The following is a 22,326-nucleotide window of genomic DNA, read 5'->3' on the forward strand; positions in this document are numbered from 1 at the left end:
TCAACAGCCAGACAGTCTTCACAAAAACTGTCTTGCCATCCTGTTCCTTCCCCTTTCAACTGTGATCCAAGGTTTATATGTAAACCTGGCAGGATTCAACACTCAAATCAGAATTTGACACTGTAGTGTCAAAAAATGATGTCCACAGCCCGCACCCTTGAAACTCTGGAGAGCCCAGAGAAGTAATCTCTGCCCATTCAGGTCAGTCTTTTGTTTGCTCCTTGGAAGCAATTTACACCTACTTGAGGCTAATTACTCTCTGAGAGCTTTGCAGACATTTATGTTAATTAGCCACTGAACATTGAGGCAGGTAAAGTATAACTTTGTGAACATTACTTTTCCTTAGTTGTTAAAACTCCAATTCAGTGGTAAAGTCTGATTTGTAATAAATACAATTAAAAATTGTTGTTTATTAATTATTTCAGCTGCCATGAATTGCCCTCTATCTGTAGCACCCTGTTTTTTCTCTCCCTAGTCCCACCGATAACAAGATACATCGCTCCCTTACACAGTAATACCCGTCAGGGCTGTCAGTTGAACATCATTTATGGCTACTACTCTGGACTCAGGGTGTACTTTACTTTCTCAAATGTAACTGCAGAATGCTCGCACGCTCTGCTATTTTCTTATGTTTCCACATTCACATGCTATGCATTATGTCATAAAATGCGTTGTTAGTTATGTATCTGAAAATGATAAATAAAGCTATAAAAATAAAAAATTCAGCTGGTTCATTTCCCGAGGTACAATATTAGTATTTTAATATGTACTCTGGTTTTCTACATAGGACAGTGAGGCCTATCACAGAGAATATAGCTTTTGGGTGCTAATCATTTTAAGGACATGTTAACATTAAATTTCTACATGCCCTACTTTTTAAATATCATGCACCCCCTCCCGCCTCCTGGGCTACAAGGCCTACATAGGGGTGATTCATTAATATTTAAAAGGAAAGTTTTTATCTGTCAAAAAGGGTTCATTTTGACAGGTCCCAGTGCATGTTCCCCATAGTCGATGGGATAATAGGTGCTGCAGTCCACTAGTAAAATACACAAGATGATGGACGGAATGTTGCACATTGGCAAAACATTTACCCCCAGTCACAGATCTGGGTTTAATCCATCGTTATTTTGCTCACCATGCCACCCCAGTTCAGACATGGCCATATGCAAATCAGTCTTGACCCTGTGCCTCATGGGAACAGTCCAGCCAGAACTGCCAAGCCATGTCTTCCCTGGACCGGAATCAAGCATCCCAGGACCGGTTTCGGGGTTTCACCCCTCTTCAGCCAGGATAGCTTGACTCCAGTGGCGTAGTGAGCACGGGACCCACGTCTGGGCATTCCCTTCCCAAATAGGGCGAACAGTAAAACACACAAGATGATGGACGGAATGTTGCACATTGGCAAAACATTCATCCCCAGTCACAGATCTGGGTTTAATCCATCATTATTTTGCTCACCACGCCACCCCAGTTCAGACATGGCCATATGCAAATCAGTCTTGACCCTGTGCCTCATGGGAACAGTCCAGCCCGAACTGCCAAGCCATGTCTTCCCTGGACCGGAATCAAGCATCCTAGGACCGGTTTCGGGGTTTCACCCCTCTTCAGCCAGGATAGCTTGACTCCAGTGGCGTAGTGAGCACGGGACCCACGTCTGGGCATACCCTTCCCACATAGGGCGAACAGCAAAACACACAAGATGATGGACGGAATGTTGCACTAGTGGCATTTAACTTCCAGGTCCTTGGTACTGCATACTAGGGACTATACTAGGGACCTATAGGCAAGTTAAATATGCCAGTTAGGAGTATGCCAATTCAGCCATGTTTAAAAGGGGAGCAGTGGCACTTTACCATTGGTTAGCAATGTTATAGTGCACCTAAAGTGGTTTAACTTCAGGAAAAATATAGGGTTCAACAAAAGGCGAAAAATCCACGGTGGACACAAAGAAAAGGTGAATTTCCCACGGATGTACAATAAAAATAATTGAGTAGCAGTCTTCAAGCCACAAGGAAAGATCCTTGCACTGTGAGCAAAAAAAAGCAAAAAAACTAGTTTTTAGTTCATGTATGTTCTAAACATCTGAGCACCATTACTTGCTTTATTCTTCCATGAGTCATACTGTGACTGATATATCTAACTGGATTAGGTTTTATTAAAATCAAGGGATATAAAATGTTGCCTTCTTTAGGTATGCTTTCTTGCTTTCTTTATTTTCAAATCTTAAAACAGGCATACGTATGAAGGTGTTTGAGGATCATGCACCTGCTCAAATACAGTCTACCAAGTATCAGAGGGAATACCATGATGGAGAACCAGCATGACCCGAAGGGCACTCCAAGTATGCCAGCATGGAGTCTTATAGATTGGGTATGTTTTCTGCATCCATTTAGGATGTTACTCTATGTGTCATACATTCATTCACTCATGCAGTGACGTGAAGAGCTATGCAACATATAAATAAAAAAGACTCCCTCACTTTTGCTTCTGTTCTTGCAAATGCCACAGTCATGCTCCCACACATGCAGTCAGCTTTATTAGCTTTTTTGACCCTTCTAGATCCCTTGCTCTGTTCAAAATTATGAAAGCTTCACTTTGGGTCCCACCAACAATCAAAAAGCCTCCCTTCTGCTCACCGTGAAGTGCTACTGCCTTGTATCTGGTTCTTTTCTGGCGCTGGTGGCGGATATATGTTGTCCATGCCTTGAAAGTGAGGTTGTACAAGACATACCTAATGGAAGAGAAAACACACTGTCAGCTAAGGGACAAGGGATGTGGTTGTGCATTTATTTGATGTTTGTCACTCGAACTGCTTTTTGTGTCCGTTTCACAATTTGCTTGTGTGCACTACCACCTTCTTCGTCTTCCTCTACACCAGTTTCACCACAGAGACTGATAAACTTAGACGCTACTCATCTAGCTGGGCACAAGCATCCTCCCGCCTCCAATTCTGTATTTATTGGTCTATGAATAGGTGACTGGTTCCAGTTTTAAGTGCAACAATTTAAGTGAAAAGGACTTTGCTGTTGCATTTCTCAAGCGTAGTACTGACCACTAACCCGGACTGATTTCTCTCCATCTGCTCTCAATGTCTGCTTCATTGATTTTTAATGAATGGAGGTAGAGATGCTAAAACACTGCCATCTTGACACCAAGATGGAGGTGGTTAGCCAATCCTTAGTAGGGAATCACAAGGGAAGCAGGGCTGTAACCCACGTTCTGTTTTTTTGTCTGACCCAAATGAGCCAGGTCCTGTGCTATTCCAGCAGTACTGTCTAAAAACAGATACATTTATGGTTGTTAATGCATTTCCTAAGTTGATGGGCTCACGTGAGTATAAAAAGGCCAGTAATAATCCGCAGTGCTTACAGTGGGCAGATTTAGGTGAAATGCTGGATCACCTGCAATATAATGTAGCCTGTACAGTCTTCACTTCGAGGCATGCAACATACTCTCTGGATATATACACAACTTTGTATTTGCACTTTAATTACATCAAGAAATATTATAACTGTTCATTAAAATGTAGCAGGGTCTGGAGACAGTGTTTCTCAGATATCTCACACAGCTATATGCCCTGAACAATCTTGAGAATGAGTTTGGTTTGATATTCAAAGAGGATTCCATCTTAGTGTAACATCAGGCTTCCCTTTGTGCCAACCAAAAATGTCCTGCCTAATAAGAATATATGCAAATTAACAGTCCCTTTATGCTCTGTTCCACAAGGAAGAGCAATGTAATATATTATAAGATTCGGTTGTTGACTGCAACATCCACAGGGAGGGTCCTTTCGTGGGAATCAATGAGTCCCGATTGATCATTCTCTGCAAATTCTAGAGGCATGACTATCTTGTATTTCCGAGCTGATCAGAGACAGATAATGTGGGAGGTCGTACTTCCTATTTTTTTAAAACCTGTGATCTCTTTCTAATAGTCAAGATGGGATTGGAAAGAGCGAGGCGCAACTACTGATGGAGTTCATTTACCTCCCAGCAAGCATTTATTCATTTTTCACACCAATTCTATGTCAGGACTGGAGGCGAGGATTATGCCTTCTTTCTTCACTTTATTCGAATAGCAGCAATAAGAAGAACAAAGACTACATTTCCCATGAACCAAGGGGAATGGTAGAAAAGATAAACACATGGAAACATCCAATCCTGAACAGAGAACCAGTGTCCAATCAGGAGTCCGCTAGACCAACATAGTCCTTTGCTAGTGTCCCCTCTTCCTCTTTCTTCACTGCTCCGCAGCCAGATAAGTGCTCTTCAGTTTATTTTACTGTTTAGCGCTTTGTTCTCGGTTTATCTTTAATGCCGACGATTGTGCGTGCTAGCGATGGTTCTTAATTGTTATTTCTGTTGTTGACCGCGAGCGCAATGTGGGTTTTTCTGGTTTAATCCCTTTGGTGGTGTTCTGTGTTCCTGCGCAGTTTTTCACTTCCCAGCGCGTGGGCTGCACTTGCGGTCGATTGTGTGTGCCGCGGGAGCGGGGTTTCCCCATTCCTACACGGTGTTCCGCTGGCTTCTGCTCTGTGGACCTCCCGCCACCAGGAGGCGTGGAACGTCGCGTCAGCGCGTCGCGGCGTTTATTCCGAGCTGAGCAATTCAAACGCTGCGCGTGCGCCGTTACCTCATAACGGAGCTACTGGTTCTGAGGCGAACACCCGTGAGGGTCTGTAGGCGGCGGCGGCGCCTCATCTCCATAAAGCCTGCTAGCTGCCTGGATTGTTACGCTCTATCTCGTGCCCAATCCATTTCGTATTCAGAGTCCATATTTCCCTTTTTCAACGCCTCTCTGAGGTCAGGTATTTCCCAAGCAGGGCATCTTGGGGGAAGCATCCCAGACCAGCTACACCCTGAAGGGGTGCTTTGGCGAGTTCCCTCGCTATTTTATTTAAAGTCTCCAAGCCAGCATTATTCCCCTGGGGCTCGAACCCCGAAAATACTGCGGGACATCCGCTCCTTTATTAATTTGGCTGCCATCCAGCCCTGATATCCTAGGTCATTATTGTCAGCCTGGTGGTTTGCCCACTGTCAAGAAGTGTCCAAAACCATGGAGTACTATGACGAGTACCAGGAAGAGGAGGACCCTCTCGCAGACACCCCCTGGGGGAATGCCTTTTGTGAGGCGATGGATTCTTCCATCTACCAGGCAGTGGATCAAGCTCTCTCTCCTTTAGAGGACAGGCTCTTGCGCAAGATAGACCAGGCGTTTGAGCGCCTTCAGCAGGGGATTGCTGCGCCCGCCCTGCCTCCGGGTTCTTTGGTCCCGGATACCCTTGGCTTTCCGCCTCCTAAACGGCCCCATGAACCTGGGGTAGATTTGGACACCTTTGAACGCCTGAAGCAGGCCTTTGTGGATAGCCAGGCCGCCCGTCCTTTAGGACCCCAGTCCTCCTCACACCCGCAGTCCCTTCAGTCTACTGACACAGGCATAGTGGGGGACCCTGTTGTTGTTCCTGGCCCATTGAGACCTGCTCAGACCTCTCGGGTCACACCGGATATGCTCGACCCCAATGACATCATCCACCCCCGGTCCTCAGAATGGACCCCAGCTGAGAAGGTTGCTACGTACGTAGCTGAGCATATCCGCCGTCCTCTGGAGAAAGAGGCCCGCAACTACCTACGGGCGGAGTCTCCACGTCCTTCCCTCGAGAGAAAAGTAGCACTTACCCCCAAAATCAATCCCCGTATGTCAACTTTCCTGCAAAAATTCATCAGAGACCCTAAGAAGGGGATCGACAGATCGTGTAGGGCGTGCCAAGATAAACTACTGGACGCCCTCGGATCCATTACCAAAATCCTCGACATGGCAGAGGAAGCTAAAGAGTGTGGCTCGATCATTTACGCCGGAGACCATTTCTGGATGGGCCCAGAGAGTGGTCATTTTTTTGGGCAACGCTAATTGTGCCCTCTCCACCGAGCACCACCAGTCCCTCCTTATTAAGATCGATCTAAAGTTAGGTGATCTGGCGGAATCGAAGGCGGGCGCCGTTGCTCAGGGGAACCCTTTGTGAAAGAACTTGGCAAATTTGTCAAAACTTTCACCTCATTGGACAAAGCCAAGTCTACCATCAAAAAGGTTTTCCCGCGTGTTTTTCGTGGGGCCAGCCGAGGCAGGGGCCGCTCGTCAATCCCACCACAACAACAACAGAGGCTCCGGTCAATACCAGGACCAATCTCGCTTCGGGAACTTTTATCCCAAAAGAGGACACCACAGGAAAGGAAAAGGATTCAGAGGAGGTTCTTCTACCTCAAGTCCTGGTGAGTATTCTCCCTATTTCCCCACCAAGAATAGGCGGCGGTTGGCAGGTTGTTACCAGGCTTGGTTGACCATAACACACAACGCTTGGGTGCTCCAAACAGTGCGAGGTTTTCATATAGAATTTGTAGGAACCCCAGTGCAAAGGTCCGCCCCTTGATCCATTCAATTTTCAGTGCAAGATGCAGCGTTGGTGGACGAGGAAGTCACATCCCTTCTCCACAAGAGCACTATTTTCATTGCTTCCCTTCATCCCAGGGGCTCTTTAAGCAATATTTTCTTAGGTCGACAAAACCGATGACGGCAAGAGGCCAGTCATCAATTTAAGCGAGTTCAACGAATGGCTGGTTTATAACAATTTCAAAATGGAGGGGATTCATCTCCTTCGGGCTGTGTTGCGCCCGCACGATTGGATGGTTTGTTTGGACCTCAAGGACGCCTACTTGGTGATCCAGATTCATCCTCCACATCGTCGGTTCCTTCAGTTCGCCTGGCGTCATCGCGTTTACGAGTTCCCGGCCCTTTCTTTTGGGCTCTCTTCGGCTCCCTGGTGTTTCACCAAGGTGCTCAAGCCGGTGGTCGAGTTCTTGAGAGCTCGGGCTGTCAGGATGATTGTGTATCTAGACGACATCCTGCTGATGGATTCATGCCCTCGGCAATTGACAGCACACCTGCAGTTGGAGGTAAGTCTACTTCAAGACCTTGGCTTTGTAATTAGTGAGCAGAAGTCTCTGCTACGGCCGACTACAATGTCGACCCTCAGTCTCCCGGCCAGGAAGATCACCAAGATCCAACACGAGTTGCGGCGTGTTCTGGCCAAACACCAGGTGTCACTCCGCCAACTGGCTCGGGTGGTGGGCCTTTTGTCCGTCTCAGTACATGCCATTTTCCCGGGCCCTCTCCACTACAGAGCCCTGCAGCGCCTCAAGGCTTACTTCCTTCGCAAAGCGTATCCTTATTCACACAAAGTCCTGTTGTCAGACGAAGCGAAAGCAGAGATCCATTGATGGTTGGATCATATGGACGCCTGGAACGAGCGTGCCATTTTCGGTTCGGCTCCAGACCTTATAATCTAATCAGATGCCAGCAGGCTTGAATGGGGTGCCCGATGGGGAGACCTTTCTACAGGAGGGTTGAGGTCTCCCGCAGAACAGAAGTTGCATATAAATTGCCTAGAACTTCTGGCGGGATCCTTTGCGGTACGCTGCTGGATGAGAGGCTCGGTGCAGTCATGCGTGCTCCTAAAGATGGACAACATTTCAGCTGTTTGTTGCGTGAACCATTTGGGGGGCACAAGGTCGCAAGCCCTCTAGGATCTGGCAGCAAGTTTCTGGCAGTACTGCCTGGACAGCCAGATCTCGGTCACGGCAGAATATCTCCCCGAACGAGACAATGTGGAAGCGGACTTTCAGTCACGTCATTTTTGGGACTCGAGCCTCTGGAGGTTATACCAGTCCGTGTTTTCCGGACGGAACAGTCACAGGGGTCCTTTCTCTGCGGATCTGTTTGGGTCCAGACTGGACCACCAGACCCCTTGGTTCTTCAGTTGGAGGCCGGATCCCCTGGCGACTGCCACGGATGTGTTTCTCCAGGACTGGAGTCTGGTGCAGGGGTAAGCGTTTCCCCCGTTCGCGATGATCACGCGGGTAATAGCTCAGGTCTGCAGGCAGTTAGTGGACCTAGTCATGATCACCCCTCTATGGAGATCTCAAGTCTGGTTTCCTGTTCTTCTGGAACTTTCTTGGGATTTTCCAATCCTACTCCCCCGGTTTCCGACTCTTCTCATGAGTCCGGAGGGGGCCCCCTCATCCCCTGGTGTTGTCGAACTCGCTGTGGCTCATGGCGTGGCGGATTTCAGGGGTCGTTGGGAAGTCCCGGGACTTTTGCAAGAAGCTGAGGGTTTCATCGCCAAAGCTTGGGCGGAGAGTACCGTCAAGAGGTACAAGTCCGCGTGGCACAGATGGTCCTGTTGGTGTTTGCAACGGGGTATCGATCCCGTGGTCGCTGACGTTGTTGCCATAGTGAACTTTCTGGCTCAGTTGGCTGATGGTCTGGCCTACCGGTCCATTAACACCTTCTGATCGGCCATTTTGTCCGGCCACTCCCCGGTGGATGGGTCCCCTTTGGGTGAACATCCGATGGTTTGCAGGCTACTACGGGGCATTCGCTTGTCCTTGCCCTCAGAGCCGTGTTACTCCACCCTCTGGGACGTGAATCACGTCCTCAACCTTTTTCTGTCCTGGCAACCTAACAGGTTTCTCTCCAGGAAGGAGCTTTCGGCGAAATTGGCCATGCTCCTGTGTCTGATCTCTTGCAGACGGGTCTTGGACGTCCGTGCTCTAGATATCACTGGCAGGATGTTTACCCCTGATGGAGTGACCTTCACATTGTTACGACACACAAAATGCCATTCCAGGGTCATCTCCTATCCGGCGTTCCCGGAATCACCAAAACTTTGTGTGGTCAGATGCCTCAAAGCATATGAGGAAATGACGGAGGAATTTCGTCCTCCAGGGGAGCGCCAGCTCCTTATTGCGCTCCGGAAACCCTTTAAGGCGGTTTTGTCACCTACCATTGCTAGATGGTGGCGTTGGGTGATGCAAGAGGCTGGCATTAGCCTCCGTCCCTTTGGTGCACATTCCACTCGAGGAGCTATGGCCTCGAAAGCATTTGGCTTGGGAGCCCGCTTGGAAGATATCCTCAATGCGGCAGATTGGTCTTCAGACTCAACCTTTAAGAGGTTTTACTTCAAGCCGGTGCTTAATGTGGCTCAGTTGGTTGTGGGCAAGCTTTAAACAAGCATAATCCTCGCCTCCAGTCCCGACATAGAATGAAAAATTTCCTAGCTAACATAACGGAAAGTTTCAATTCTATTAATGACTCGGAGGCGAGGATTATCCCGCCCTGCACTCCAGGAGGAGATCCCTCCCCGTACTGCAGTAAGTACTTTACTTGAATTGCTTATTTGTGATTCCTTTGTCGTTCAAATGCACTGCTTCATGCTTCCTTTGCAGGCTTTAGCAGTATTGTTCTTCCGGTATGAGTGTCTGTTCTTTTCAGGTTCGGATTCTCACAAGCAGGACGCCTGAAGAGAAGGATTGGGCTGTCTTCGCGCTCCGAAAGAGGAAGAGGGGACACTAGCAAAGGACTATGTTGGTCTAGAGGACTCCTGATTGGACACTGGTTCTCTGTTCAGGATTAGATGTTTCCATGTGTTTATCTTTTTCTACCTTCCCCTTGGTTCATGGGAAATGTAGTCTTTGTTCTTCTTATCGCTGCTATTCGAATAAAGTGAAGAAAGAAGGCATAATCCTCGCCTCCGAGTCCTTAATAGAATTTAAACTTTCCGTTACGTTAGCTAGGAAATTTTTAATTCCCCAACCTCATAAAGACATAAGGTGCAATGAAGATGATAGAAGGGGTGATCTGGTTCTGGAAAGAGGTGCTGGTTACTTCTTCATTTTCTTTCTAGCACAAAGCAGAATTCTGGAGATCTGCCTGGTCTCCTACCTAAAGTTAGGCATATTCATTAGAAAGATACATTTCAGGATGTAGGCTTTGCATATAGTAATTATAGTAGCTTTCTTCCACAGATTGGATTTACAAAATGCTTACCTTCACTTGATATTTCATCCCCTGCATTGGATGTTCCAAATTGATGACTATTAACCCCAGGTTCTTTTCTTCAATCTAATATCCGAGCAGCTGGATTTTCCCTTGTAGGAATTTTGCAAAACCCTTTTATTCAGGTTGACTTTTACCGGGTCTATTGGCTTGTGCACAAAGATTCGGCTCACCAAGCTGGGAAGAACCATCTGCATTTTTTGCAGCACAGCTATAGCGAAGCACGCACTACATCAGCTTCTGTGGGTGGGCCACATGGGCAGATATTGTATGGCCCTTACTAAATTGGATCTGTGGCTCGCAGGTCATCAAAAGAGAGAAACAGAAATTAATAAAAACACAGCTGTGGTCTGGGGCGCAAAGGGTGCCAAAGGAGCAAAATAACATACAGAGAGAGAAAGAGAAGTTATTAAAATAGTAAACAAAAAGTATGAGGCAAATTGAGGGAGAGCACACGGAAGGAGAATAGAATGCATATAAGGAGAGAACGGTGGAAAGAACAAGGAAAGCATAATGTAAAAATGGCACAAATGAAGAAGTGAAATATGGAAAGAAAGAGTGAAAGGAAGAAAAAGGAAGAACAAAAGAATGAATTTATGATCGAAAGAAGCCCAGCAAGATGAAAAGATAAAAGAAACTAAGAAATAAACATGTAAAGAGGGAATGAAATGAGAAAAACAGAATAAAATAATACACTAAACGAGAGACTGAAGGCGAGACAAGACATTTTAACGAATGGAAGGAAAACAAAAAGAAAAAAGATGGAAGGAAGGGGAGGAAGTAGGACAAGAGAAAGATAAGAAAACAAGGAATACAAAAGAATGAAAGGATGGTAGTAAGGGAAGAGGGAAAGAAAAAGAAATAAGAATATAAACAACAGAAAGAATGAGAGATGGAATGAGAAAATGACGCACAGACAGAAAGAGGAATGAAAGAAGAATGGAAAGAAGTAAAGACAAAATAGAAAGTAGAAAAGAAAGATGGATGGAAAGAACGGCGGGATAAAGAAAATGGAAGGAAAATTTGAAGATGGAAATCATGAAACAAAAAAGTAAATGCTGGTAAATTCAGTTTTTAACAAAATTCCTTTAATGCTGTAAAATGCATATTTTTTCATCATATATTAGAAATTTTCATTGGGGAAATAAATCCCACTGGGTTCCATGATAAAGATTGGGCTTAGTCCCTTTGTCCTGTTATTTTGTGCCATAAAAAGGAGCAAAATTAATTTTCTTGGCTACTCCCTTATATTGCCACTTGTTGAAAGATCGTCCATTCCTGTTAAAGCTAAAAATAAAAATGAATCCAACCAGCGACTCATTATTCAGCTCAGTTGCAAGTATAAGAAGCTCTCAACCAAATTGGAAGAAAAAAAATAGCACTCCTATTTTACAGCCTTTCAACATCAAGAAACATTATCCAGCCTGGAGCTGTAGGTTAAAATGCGTACGGCCACTTGCACTTCCACAGTTTGATACATTGCATCACCACCTGGTGAGATACATATATGATTACTTGACTCCTGAGTCACAGGATATTAAGCTTTTTAACATGTTATCAGAACAGATTTGACTGCAGCAGTCCATTGAGAATCCAAAACTCATTATCATTTCATCAACTCAGTTATTTCCCCAAGCAGTCATGTAGGTACATGACTGAATGGAACGGGTTACTCTAAATGAGAAATATCCAGGATCTGTGATCTTTTCTGGCAATATCTCACTCCAAGTAGACAGAGGTACAAGTAATTTGGCATGGTCTCTTTATGTTCATCCACATCTTATCTCTATCCTTTCTGACTGTTCAGAGAGACATTAGTGTGGAAAAACCCTCCATACAATGCACAGTGGAACAAAGCGCCACAAGGAATCCTACAGCAGATGATAAGCTAATGTGCAGGACTTAATCGAGTGCCTCCATCAGCATTGCATGTACTAAGCAACAAGAATGTTCAAACAGATATTCTCAGGCATCAATTTTCCTCCCAATAGCTACCCTGGATCCTGTTCGGTTTCACCAAATTTCACTCAGGTCTGTGGCTGATCATGCGAATGTTGGAAGAACGTGCTCTACTTCTAATTTTCTGTACAAGGGCCCAGTGTGCATCAGTTTTAGAAATGCACTGACACAAACACGGTCTCCAGGTCTTCTCTACACAAACCTCCATTGAGCTGGTTGTGTCAGAAAGGAAGAGGCTAGCAAGATATCTGCCCCTCGATAGGTTATCAGCAGGTTAAGGATGGACACATCTATCGAAGCAATATCTAATCGTATTTCCTCCTTTAACTACCATGGTTCATATCCATTTATGCAGGGAAATAACACCATCTAGAAAGATATTCTGCGAAGCCTTCTAATACTGAAGCATTTTTTTACCTTTAAAAAAAACATTTTCAATATAAAGAGGACCATCTTTCAAGATGGCAGCATTTCACCCACAATTCACTGATTATTTTAATAGGTTATTACCGGGGAAAGCTGAAATGTTAGAATCACGCTTGTTTTGAGCTGCAAATATTGTGGGAATTTCAATAATGATGTGTGGGCTAAAGAATAGAGGATCTGCCCTATACAATGCTATTGTCAATTATGAGAGTTTCTTTCTTATGTTGGAAGCATGTTCAAAATGTGTTTTTCTAGGATTACCATTATCTAGATTTTGTTACTTGTTTAGCATATATCAAAAACTACTAAAACCACTATTTTTACAGGTTACTGGCGACTGGGTTCTCAAAACTTTAATTTGAAACTCTTTTGATAATTGGTTTAAGAAATTAATGAAAAGAAATACTCGTATTACACATTCCAGTGCATTTGAAATGGACCCATTTCCTTTCGTAAAGGATGTACTCTAGCTCTCAGATTTCCATCAATTTGATTTTGAACAAATAGGACATACATACTTTGCAAAACAATGGATTGACCGACTATAAAGTAAAATATACAATTATGAAAGCAGCTTCTAGTATCTGTTCATTTTGTAATAGAATATTAAATATATTTTATAAACATTTTAAAAATATTCTTTCAAGGCCGAATACTATTGAGTTTAAAATATTTAAAGTTTTAGTCAATGATTAGGACCCAGAGGAAACAAACATCAGTTTCACAAAATAGGAGGTTAATATACATTTTTTTTTAATTAATTTAAAAAAAAATATATATATAAAGAATTCATACTTGTATTATAGATTCATTCTCTACAAAAAAAAGTTAACAATAATGAACGCATGCTATTTTCTTATTCATTTAAATTTTGACTGATTTATGTTTTGGAACTACTAAATAGAGTTCCTCCCTCAAATATTGTCTGTGACAATGCAAAAGTATACTGTAAGTAAACTGGTGGAAAAAAGTGTCTCAATATAAAAGTGGTAAAAAATATCCCCGTTCAAAAACCAACTTATTTTAAAATATATATTTTTTGAGTTCATTTGATTAGTAGACTGGATGCTTTAGTATTACCTCATTGTTTTAACAACTGTGATGGAAATAACCCCAAATTGCCCCCAAAGCACAGACGAGCGGAGGGCCCCTACCCAGTGAATAAATGCCACGTGGTTATGCATCTAGATCATTTTATGTACCTGCATGGTGGGTCCTGGATTAAATAAAACATGAGGCATGCACGTTGAAATAGTGCTTGAATATGTTAATTAATGGTCTAGATATATATGTCAAGAAGTGAAAACAAACAAAACTGATAGGAGACTGTATGCCTTACTAAGAGAGGGGTGGGACGGATGGAAGATTACACACCCATACTGGCTTCATTGATTACTAGTGTGGGAACTAGGTATTTCAACTGAGGCAAGTAACATAGGCAATAATAATTTATGTAGGCCTAGGGGAAGCAATGGCACCGTATAGGAATTCAGGGACCAATTCAGGTTCATGTATATTAGGTTGTGTATTTAACCCCTAGCATATAGATAGATTCCTGCTCCTTCGTGTACATTGCTTTTCAGTGCAGAACATTATCGGGAGCCACATCCTTACCCTTGGTGAAGCCGGTGAGATGTAGTGGAAGAGGTCACTCATTTGGGAAAAAATTGGGTTTTCATATGCCACAGCGTGGGTTGCAATAATGCTTGTTTGTGAGGGCATGCATGCCAGGGAGTACTCCTGGCTTCTGGAAAGGATGACTGTGCAGGCTGATAGAGGGAACTGTGTGCCTAGCATGAAATGCTTCAAATACGTTCTAAGCTATGCTTTTTTGTAAATCAATACAAATATGAAAGCCTGACCTGTAGTGGCAGTCCGCTCGGATGCTCAGCTTCCACTCCTTCCGGACAACCCACCATTGCTCCTTCCAGTCAGCAAAAGCTCCAAGCAGCAGCTTCCGCTCATGAAAACACCTAAAGAAATTACAGTGAGTGAGCTAAAAGAAGGGCTATCAGCACCTGCCATAGTTGAGGGACACTATAAACTCTTATGAGTAAGGTGTACCTCCCCACCTCTGGAGGGGCCACATTGTATGCACACACAAAACCCAGTCATACAGCATTCCCCACAGTCTGCGTTTCCATCGACTGTCAAGCTGATATCAGATTAGGCTCTTAGATGCGCTCATAACCTATTTGCCGGTATTTGGATGGAAAGAATAAAGTGATTGTCAGGAAAAGAAAAGACAAAGTTACGTTATATGCTCACCTTATCTACAAATGAGGACTGTGCAACCTAGTGATAGGGCTAGAAACAGTTCGATAGCTTTTCAACAAAAACAATGTCGTCCGTACGATGCAAGCAGACATTCTTCCTATAGGTAACATTCTTTTCTCACATGGGTGCATACCTTCACCAGTTCCCCCTTTAAAAAGAGAGCCAATGAGTGTTTGTCTTCTTTGTTGATAGCTGTAATGTGTAGATAATTGAACACAAACTATAGACTATGAGCAATAAAAGTCACCATAAAGATACCTCTATTCATGGGAGAGGATGTGGCCTAACGGCTAGAGCAGTTGAATTCGGAGCTGGGGAACCACGTTCGAGTCTCAGCAGGGACGCTCAACATCCTGTGATTCTGGGCAAATCACTTAATCTCCCATGCCTAACAAAAATGAATGTGTCCATCTGTAACTCAACTGGTGCCCATGTAATGTGCTCTGATACCTTCAAGGCTAGTACACGCTGTATAAAAATAAACTCCTGGCACGCTCACCCATTCTCAACCAGTGGGCAGATTCCACAGGAGAGAGAAAAGAGTGAGAGGAAGAGAAGGCAGCATCAAGGCTTAGGCAATCAGGTTGATCATAACCACCTTTACAAACTGAATATTAGTTCTACAGCTCAATACCTGTGGAATGGATGTGAAGTAACTCACAAACCCATGTAACTTCCCTCTGACATGCACAAGTCTGGTAAATGTCACCAGGGATGTCGTAGCTCTGCTGAAATATATGCTATGAAACCACAGATGCGCAATATGATGCATTTAGCAAAGGCGGTCTTAGAATTACAGACGTACACATACTATTCAAAGGCTGCAAGTTATGCCCTATTGTATTTTAGATATCCTTTCTGTTCCACAGATGTAGCCCTGGGATTGCATTGCTGTCCCAGTATACAAGACCACACAACTGGCTGCTTGGATTGTGAACTGTGCTCTCTGCTTACCCTTGGTTAACACATGGACTCGTTACAGTCAGAGACAAAATGTTAGGATTGGAGTTATGAATGGATTTACCACATTCGATGAGGAGAGGTCAATCCTGCGCTACAGAGGGTCTGATGACTACCTCAAGTGGGTCTAATTCGATGGGTCATCCACCGACTACTGATGTATTATTTAATTTTTCAATTTGAAATTGATTTCGTCAGATTAAAAAACATTAAATCAGGTCCCTTTTTAAAATAAATTGCTTCATGTAGTCATTTCATATGGATGAAAAATAGCCATCTAGAAAATCACAAGAATGCACTTCACGTAACCCACTAGTTTACTATGAATAGTTTGCTACACAGTCAATTCTGAAACTTGAGTTGATGCACAGTTTGCAAGGCATCAAGAATAAGGTGGAGTCTAGACTTCTTAGATAAGAGTACACTTCATGCTAACATTTGAGAAGAAAAAGAAACATTTCTACAAACTTTCTTTTTCTGATGAGAACTGTTACTGCTATAAAATATTTAGATTATTAAAGCAGGCAGAATTCGCCTTAGAAACACCCAAGATGAAATCTAGCACGTTAATAGGATTAGACAGAGGGCCAAGCTAAACCAGTCATATTTGAAATGTAAGAGTTTAAGAACAAAAACCAGCTATGGCTACAATCTGGGTTACATTTGTCGAGAAAAGATCTTTTCCAGAGGTTAGGTGGTGCTCATCAAGTTGAAAATCATTACTCATGCACTATGATTCCAGAAACTCAAACATTTGAAACACTATAAGATTCAAAATTCCACAAAGAGCAATGCTTTCTTTCCCCTGCACTAAACAGGGGTGATGAATCTAGCCATGTTCCACAAAACACATTTGTACTTTCAACTGCTTGATTAACAATACTAAAAAAATATATATTCCTTACTGTAGTAAGGGTGCAAAACAAAGTAACAAAACATCAGCCACTTGCCCTTATATTTCCATCCTGTGAAGTACTTCCAAGCAGCTGCCAAAGCATTTATTTATCAAAGGAAGGTTCTAGGCAAGTAAAGGCCAGTGCCTGAAAAAAAGAAGAAAAAAAGGACACTCCAGTTCAGAGATTACTCTAAGGGATGTGGAATTTCCCAGATGTGCTCCCTCGAGAGGTGCAAGGTATCCAAGAATTACACTTGGCATGGCCAGGCTAGAGAAAGTAGAATGGCCTGCAATATTGGGCTGTCTTTGATCTTGTGTAGAGCCATTTGTATAAAAACACATCAGATGCCTACCACAGAGCCAAATGGTTTGCAACTGGGTTACAATGACCCCCATGACACATCACTTCCCGGATCTCATAGATAGGTTCAAGTACATCCTCAGAGTTTACTTTCTCAGGGGGAAAGAAGGCATCCGGTATTACTGTATTCTCCATGGCTGTGCACTCCAGTGATGCGGGACACAAGCAGCAACAAGGTCTGTGAGACAGTTGCATCCAGCAGGTCTACTTTCATTTGACAGAGCTGTAGGCAGTGAATGTGTCCTGGTTTCCTCAAGTAAAAGATGATTATGATATTGTCCACATTGAATGTCAACTCTTTGGTCCTGTTGAACGAATGCCTTTAAGGCCAGAGAGGTCACTCAGGGCTTCAACAAGTTTACGGGGAGTGATGTACCAGACTTATCTCATACAGCACTTATGGCAAGATCACCGTAGACTGCAATCTGTATTCACAGTAGAATAAAACGGCACCCTATCAGAAGGTTGGAATTGTGGACTAACCATTTCAGAGCTGGCAGGTGAGATATATGGACAGAGAAGAGGTTGAAATGACTGTACAGCAACTGAACCTAGTGCTCTATCAGATGGATCTGAAGAGGAGCACCACAGGCATCAACCATGTCGACTCAAAGGTCTAGGTAACCACCACGCTTTCATAGCAGATCCAAAGAATGTTGCATAGTCAAAAACCACAATAGGGGTTTGACAAGCCCTATAAAATTCGGAGTCCTGACCAGCGCCTATAAACTGTATCTGCCTTGATTAGACGGCGCTGCCAGCCCTGCCTGCTCGCCATACCTGCTGGTCAAGTGCCCGGTCCTCCAGCCATGCCCAGCCCTTACGAACCATGCTTCACTGAGGTCAAGTTAAGCCCCGCAGCCTCCACCTGCATCATGACCGCTCCTCCCACTGTCCCGCTCTCTTCTGCTGCTTTGCCGACTTTGGCTTTGGTACCTTTCTCTCTTTTTTTCATTTCAACTTTCTTACTTTTTGCCATTTTCTCACTCAGTCACTTTCTACCCGCTGTACTCTTTTCGCCTTGATTTGCCTGCTTTGCACTCGGGAGTATACAAAACAATGTTGGATGGAATGCTTGAATTAATCTCAGCCACTGGTAATCACTCAGGGTTGCATGCCAATACATTGTTATGTTGCACACCATGACACTTTGGATCCAGCTGTATGCTAATCAGTATTGACCCTCGGCCAACACTACCCACTAAGCAAACTATAGGTCAATGTTCCTCCTACCATTTTTAGGCCAAGTTGATAAAGAAAGTAATCAAGCCAAGTCGCCTACCATCTAAATAAACACCAACTCCTAGACATTAAGCAATCAGGCTTTCGATCTAACCACAACACCGAGACAGCCCTATCGCAGCCACAGACATCAGGATGATGCTAATCTGTTGATACACAGTGGCCCTCATACTACTCTACCTCCCAGCAGCCTTCGACACCCCATCCTGATCAAAAGATACAGGACCCAGGCATCCAAGGACCCGCTCTCAACTGGTCCCTATTATTCCTCAAAAGAAGAACCCAGAGAGTCAACCTACCTCCCTACATCTCGGAGCCCAAGAGCCTCACCTGCGGAGTCCCCTGAGGATCGTCCCAGAGTCAGACATTATTTAGCATCTACATGACCCTGCTAGCCAACCTTAGTATATCTCACAACATTAGCATACTCTTGTACGCGGACGGCTCACAAGTTATACTCTCTGTCGAACATGACCCCCACCACCAAAGCGAACTTCGCCACGTGCAGCACTGCCATCGCCACATGGATCAAGTCGAACTACCTCAAACTGAACATAGATAAGATGGAAGTAGTGATCTTTGGAAGAGAGGCAGTGTCACCAAGTTTGAACTGTGCAGCCGGGCGGAGGATGCCAAGAATATGTCACGTTGCAACCTCTGCTTTGTCAGCTTCCTCATGGGTTTGGAGGGCAGTGACGCAGTCATTTTCCTGTAGAACTGGATCAAAACATTCTTCAAAGATTCAATGCTCTCCCCTTATTTTATATTTGAGCAGGCACCCCGGACACTGGAGCCTTGCCATTCCAAATAGCGCCGCCCAACACTGTCGCCCATATCCTCAACTAAAGGGACAGAAACGTAACCCTTCATTAGAGCATAGGGTCTCAATATTCCCGGATTTCACCAATCTAGTAAACCCGCAGCAGTGATCCTTTGAATCCATGAAACAGAAATTGCACAACATGGGTCGCCTCTTAATGCTGATGTTAGGTCATCTTCAACGATAAATCCTACTACTTTGAAAAACTGGAACAGGACTGGTCTTGGGTCGAGGAGATCCAGAGGACCCCTGGCCTGGAGATGTGAGACGTTCGTACCAAGGAGAGGTGCACCTGGAGTCGGTGGAGACACCAAGCAAAAATCAGCCCAAAAAGTGAGTTCTCCCTGATTGGAGAGCAATGCAGCCCAAGGGGCCCTCAAGGACGACGTGGATTCAGGAGTAGGCTCGACTGTCAGCTAGCCTCACCAGGTGTAGAACCATCTGACCCTGTTCCACTACACCACAACTAATAACAAAGATGGTCGAGGTTCAAGCACATTCTGCCCTGGTGGCGGTACCAACCGGCATCCCCGTGGTCAACTGACTGACTGCTGCCTGGCCTCGCTAGCAGCATGTTGGCAGATACTCTCCTACACTGATGTGGGGGCAGGGGGTGTACCCCAGCTGCACACTGTAGATATGCTGAGTATATGTTAAGCAGGTCCAGTTTCTTTGTACGAGAGTGGAGGAACGGTCAGTGTCCTTTACCTCCACTATCCCATACGTTTACCTTGTCTTCTATCCCCAGGTTGTTGTTAATTCTATTCACATCACAATTTATGTTTTTGGTTTTAATTTCTCCTCTTTTATTTCGGGCGGGTGGCAGATGCTTCCGTGATGTAGGCATAGGGAGGGGGGATGTTGAGTAGTTTGGGGCTATTGTTTTGGCCCATGTTGTATCTTTATTTAACGACAAGTGTATGGGTATTCAGCGTCATTGTGTGTGTTATAGAATAACAGCACCCCCAAGTGGTATGGCAGCCGCCTGAAATCTTACATCCACATATGGGCTACAGGGTGCTGTCATGGAATGTTAACAATAAACTCAAGAGGGGGGAGGTGATGCTATAGGTCAAGAGGCTTCAGCTCGCAGTATTGATGCTACAAGAAACCCACCTGCAGGGCACAAACTGTGCTTCCCTTGGGAGGCACAGCTACAACAACACTTATAACACAAAGGGCTCCAGGAGGGGTAGCAACACTTTAAAAGCCGACCTTTCCCCTTGATGTACACATAGTGGTCACTGACCAGTAGGGCAGATACGTAATGATCACAGCCTTGTTGGAGGGACGTCTGTGGTCTTTGTTGAGTGTTTATGCCCAACCATCACTGTTAGAATCCACTCTCTACGACCTTTCACAGCTGCTGGTGGAGTCCCCACCAGGGCAGACGATCATAGAGGGAGACTTCAATGCTGTTGTAACTCCTTCCCTAGCCTCCAACTCCCCCTCTGCAGCACTTAGAACCTGCAGATTCGAGGGCTGGATAGAAGCATTGGGTCTAGTGGACACGTGGCAGCACCTCCACCAAGAGACGCATTCTTCTATCCCCCGCATGGCACGTCGTCAGGTATTGATTATTTCTTTGTCCCCACTAAAGCGATTGCTACACTTGCCAGCTTCTTTATACTTCCTAGAGCGGTTTCTAAGCACTCCCCTATAAAACTCACAATTCACACCAATCGAGGAGGGGCAAGGGGGCTCTGCCGCCCCAATTCCTAGTGGCTACCTGTCGCCACAGAGTTGCCTCCGACTGCTTATCACTATATACTAGCTGCCCGTCAATCACAGCTGAGTGTGATCATCCTCTTGCATGCAAGTTCATAGTACATGCATTGAATGATGCTGAGCCAAGTGACTTGGATCTCCCTATTAGTGAGGTGGAAATCAGTTTGGCTATTATCCCTGGACCCAACTGCTTCGCCTTAGAGCTCTTCAAGAGATGCTCTTTGTTGCTTGTCCCTCACTTTAAGGTCCTGTACAAAGATGCCTGCCTGCAACAATCCCCTCCTCACGACCTCCACGGGGCTATGATCACTTTCATTCACAAAATCGGCAAGCGGCAGACGAGTTGCTTCCTATCGACCCATTTCTCTTACTAATATTGAAGCAAGGATTCTGGTGAAAGTGCTTGCAATACACCTTCTCAATGTTATACGACTCCTTGTGCACTAAGATCAAAACGACTTCATGCCAGGCAGAGGCACCAGGCACTGTCTAAGACGAGTACACATCGCGCTAGCCCATGTTCGCCAACTGACCGAAGATGGTAAACTCTTGCTGATCAACATAGATTGGTCTGTCGACCCTGTGCACGGGCACTTCTTGATGACTTTCTTGCGAAAAAATGTACTTTGGGCCGCGCTTCCCTCAACTGACAGCTACCTAATACACAGACTTGTGGGCACTGGTTAGGGTCAATGGGGTACTGTCCAGTCCTTTTCCCATTAAGCGTGGTACGCACCAGGTTGTCCCCTTTCAACGCTACTGTTTGCCTTCAGGTAATACAGCCATTAGAAGATATAAGCTTTGACGCTCCAGTTCAGGGATTTTGCTGGCCAAGAGGGCATGAAGACAGGATCTCCATCTACACTTACAACATGCTCCTATAAATCCAGAGCCCCCATAACTCTCTTCCCCAACTCATGGAGATCCTCCGGGTTTATGGGGATGCATTCGGGTTGATAGTGTATTGTGAAAAGTCTACATTGGCACCAGTGAAGGGGGACATTCCCATGAGTGAGATAGATGTCAGACTGCATGTAGGGCAACTTTTGGTATTTGAGTATGACGACAATTGCACACGCTCTGCAATGTTACTTGGACCTTAGGCTTGATTTTGCTAGCTGGGGCAAATGTAACCTGATGACTAACAAGGCGCTGTGATGAGCAAACTATAAGCGCATGGCATTGTATTCAAAATGGGCTCTATATTACACCCCACATTGCCTACACCAAACGCTTTCATCCTCGTTTACTAAGTGCTTACGATGTGCTCATGTTAGAGGGGATTGGACCCATGTTGTATTTAATGCCCCAAATTATTTAATTTCTGGAATGAGATCATGACTTTCGTAGGTGCAAAACCCCAGGTCCTAATAGAACCATACTTGCAGGGGGCACACTTTGGGATCCCACCATCGCATTGCTCATTAAGGATAAACCATTATAGGGTCACTGGTGGCTAAGTCACCCATTCTACAAGGGTGGAAGTCCTCAGCTCCACTGCTATATGAAAATTTTATGGCGAAAAGGTTGGGGGTTATGCAACTAGAAGAACTGTACACCCAAAGAGTGGGCGCACTCAGATGAGCCAGGGGAATCTGAGGTTGCATGGGGGAGGAGGTGGCAGAGGAATAATGGAAAGCTGCAAGTAGAGTTGGTGTACAGGTATCGAATCAAGAACCAATAACCACAATGTACGCTGTCGATTTTACATGTTTGGGTAGATATCCATTGGGAGGTAAAGGAATAGTATATTAAGTATTATTTACT

General features: G+C 44.7%; 1 protein-coding gene across 2 annotated transcripts in view; it reads right to left on the reverse strand.

Annotated features, from left to right (window-relative positions):
• The window catches only part of SFI1 (SFI1 centrin binding protein), a 531,261-nt gene that overhangs the window by 426,399 nt on the left and 82,536 nt on the right, over positions 1 to 22,326 (reverse strand). For both annotated transcript variants that reach the window (XM_085635878.1, XM_085635877.1), the window contains exons 4-5: positions 14,139 to 14,249; positions 2,640 to 2,734 (exon numbers count right to left, since the gene is read on the reverse strand). In XM_085635878.1, coding sequence (XP_085492004.1) covers positions 2,640 to 2,734; positions 14,139 to 14,249 — 206 coding nt within the window. The remainder of the gene's footprint in view (positions 1 to 2,639; positions 2,735 to 14,138; positions 14,250 to 22,326) is intronic.

Source organism: Triturus cristatus, chromosome 11, assembly GCF_964204655.1.
Source record: "Triturus cristatus chromosome 11, aTriCri1.1, whole genome shotgun sequence".
Lineage (NCBI taxonomy): Eukaryota > Metazoa > Chordata > Amphibia > Caudata > Salamandridae > Triturus > Triturus cristatus.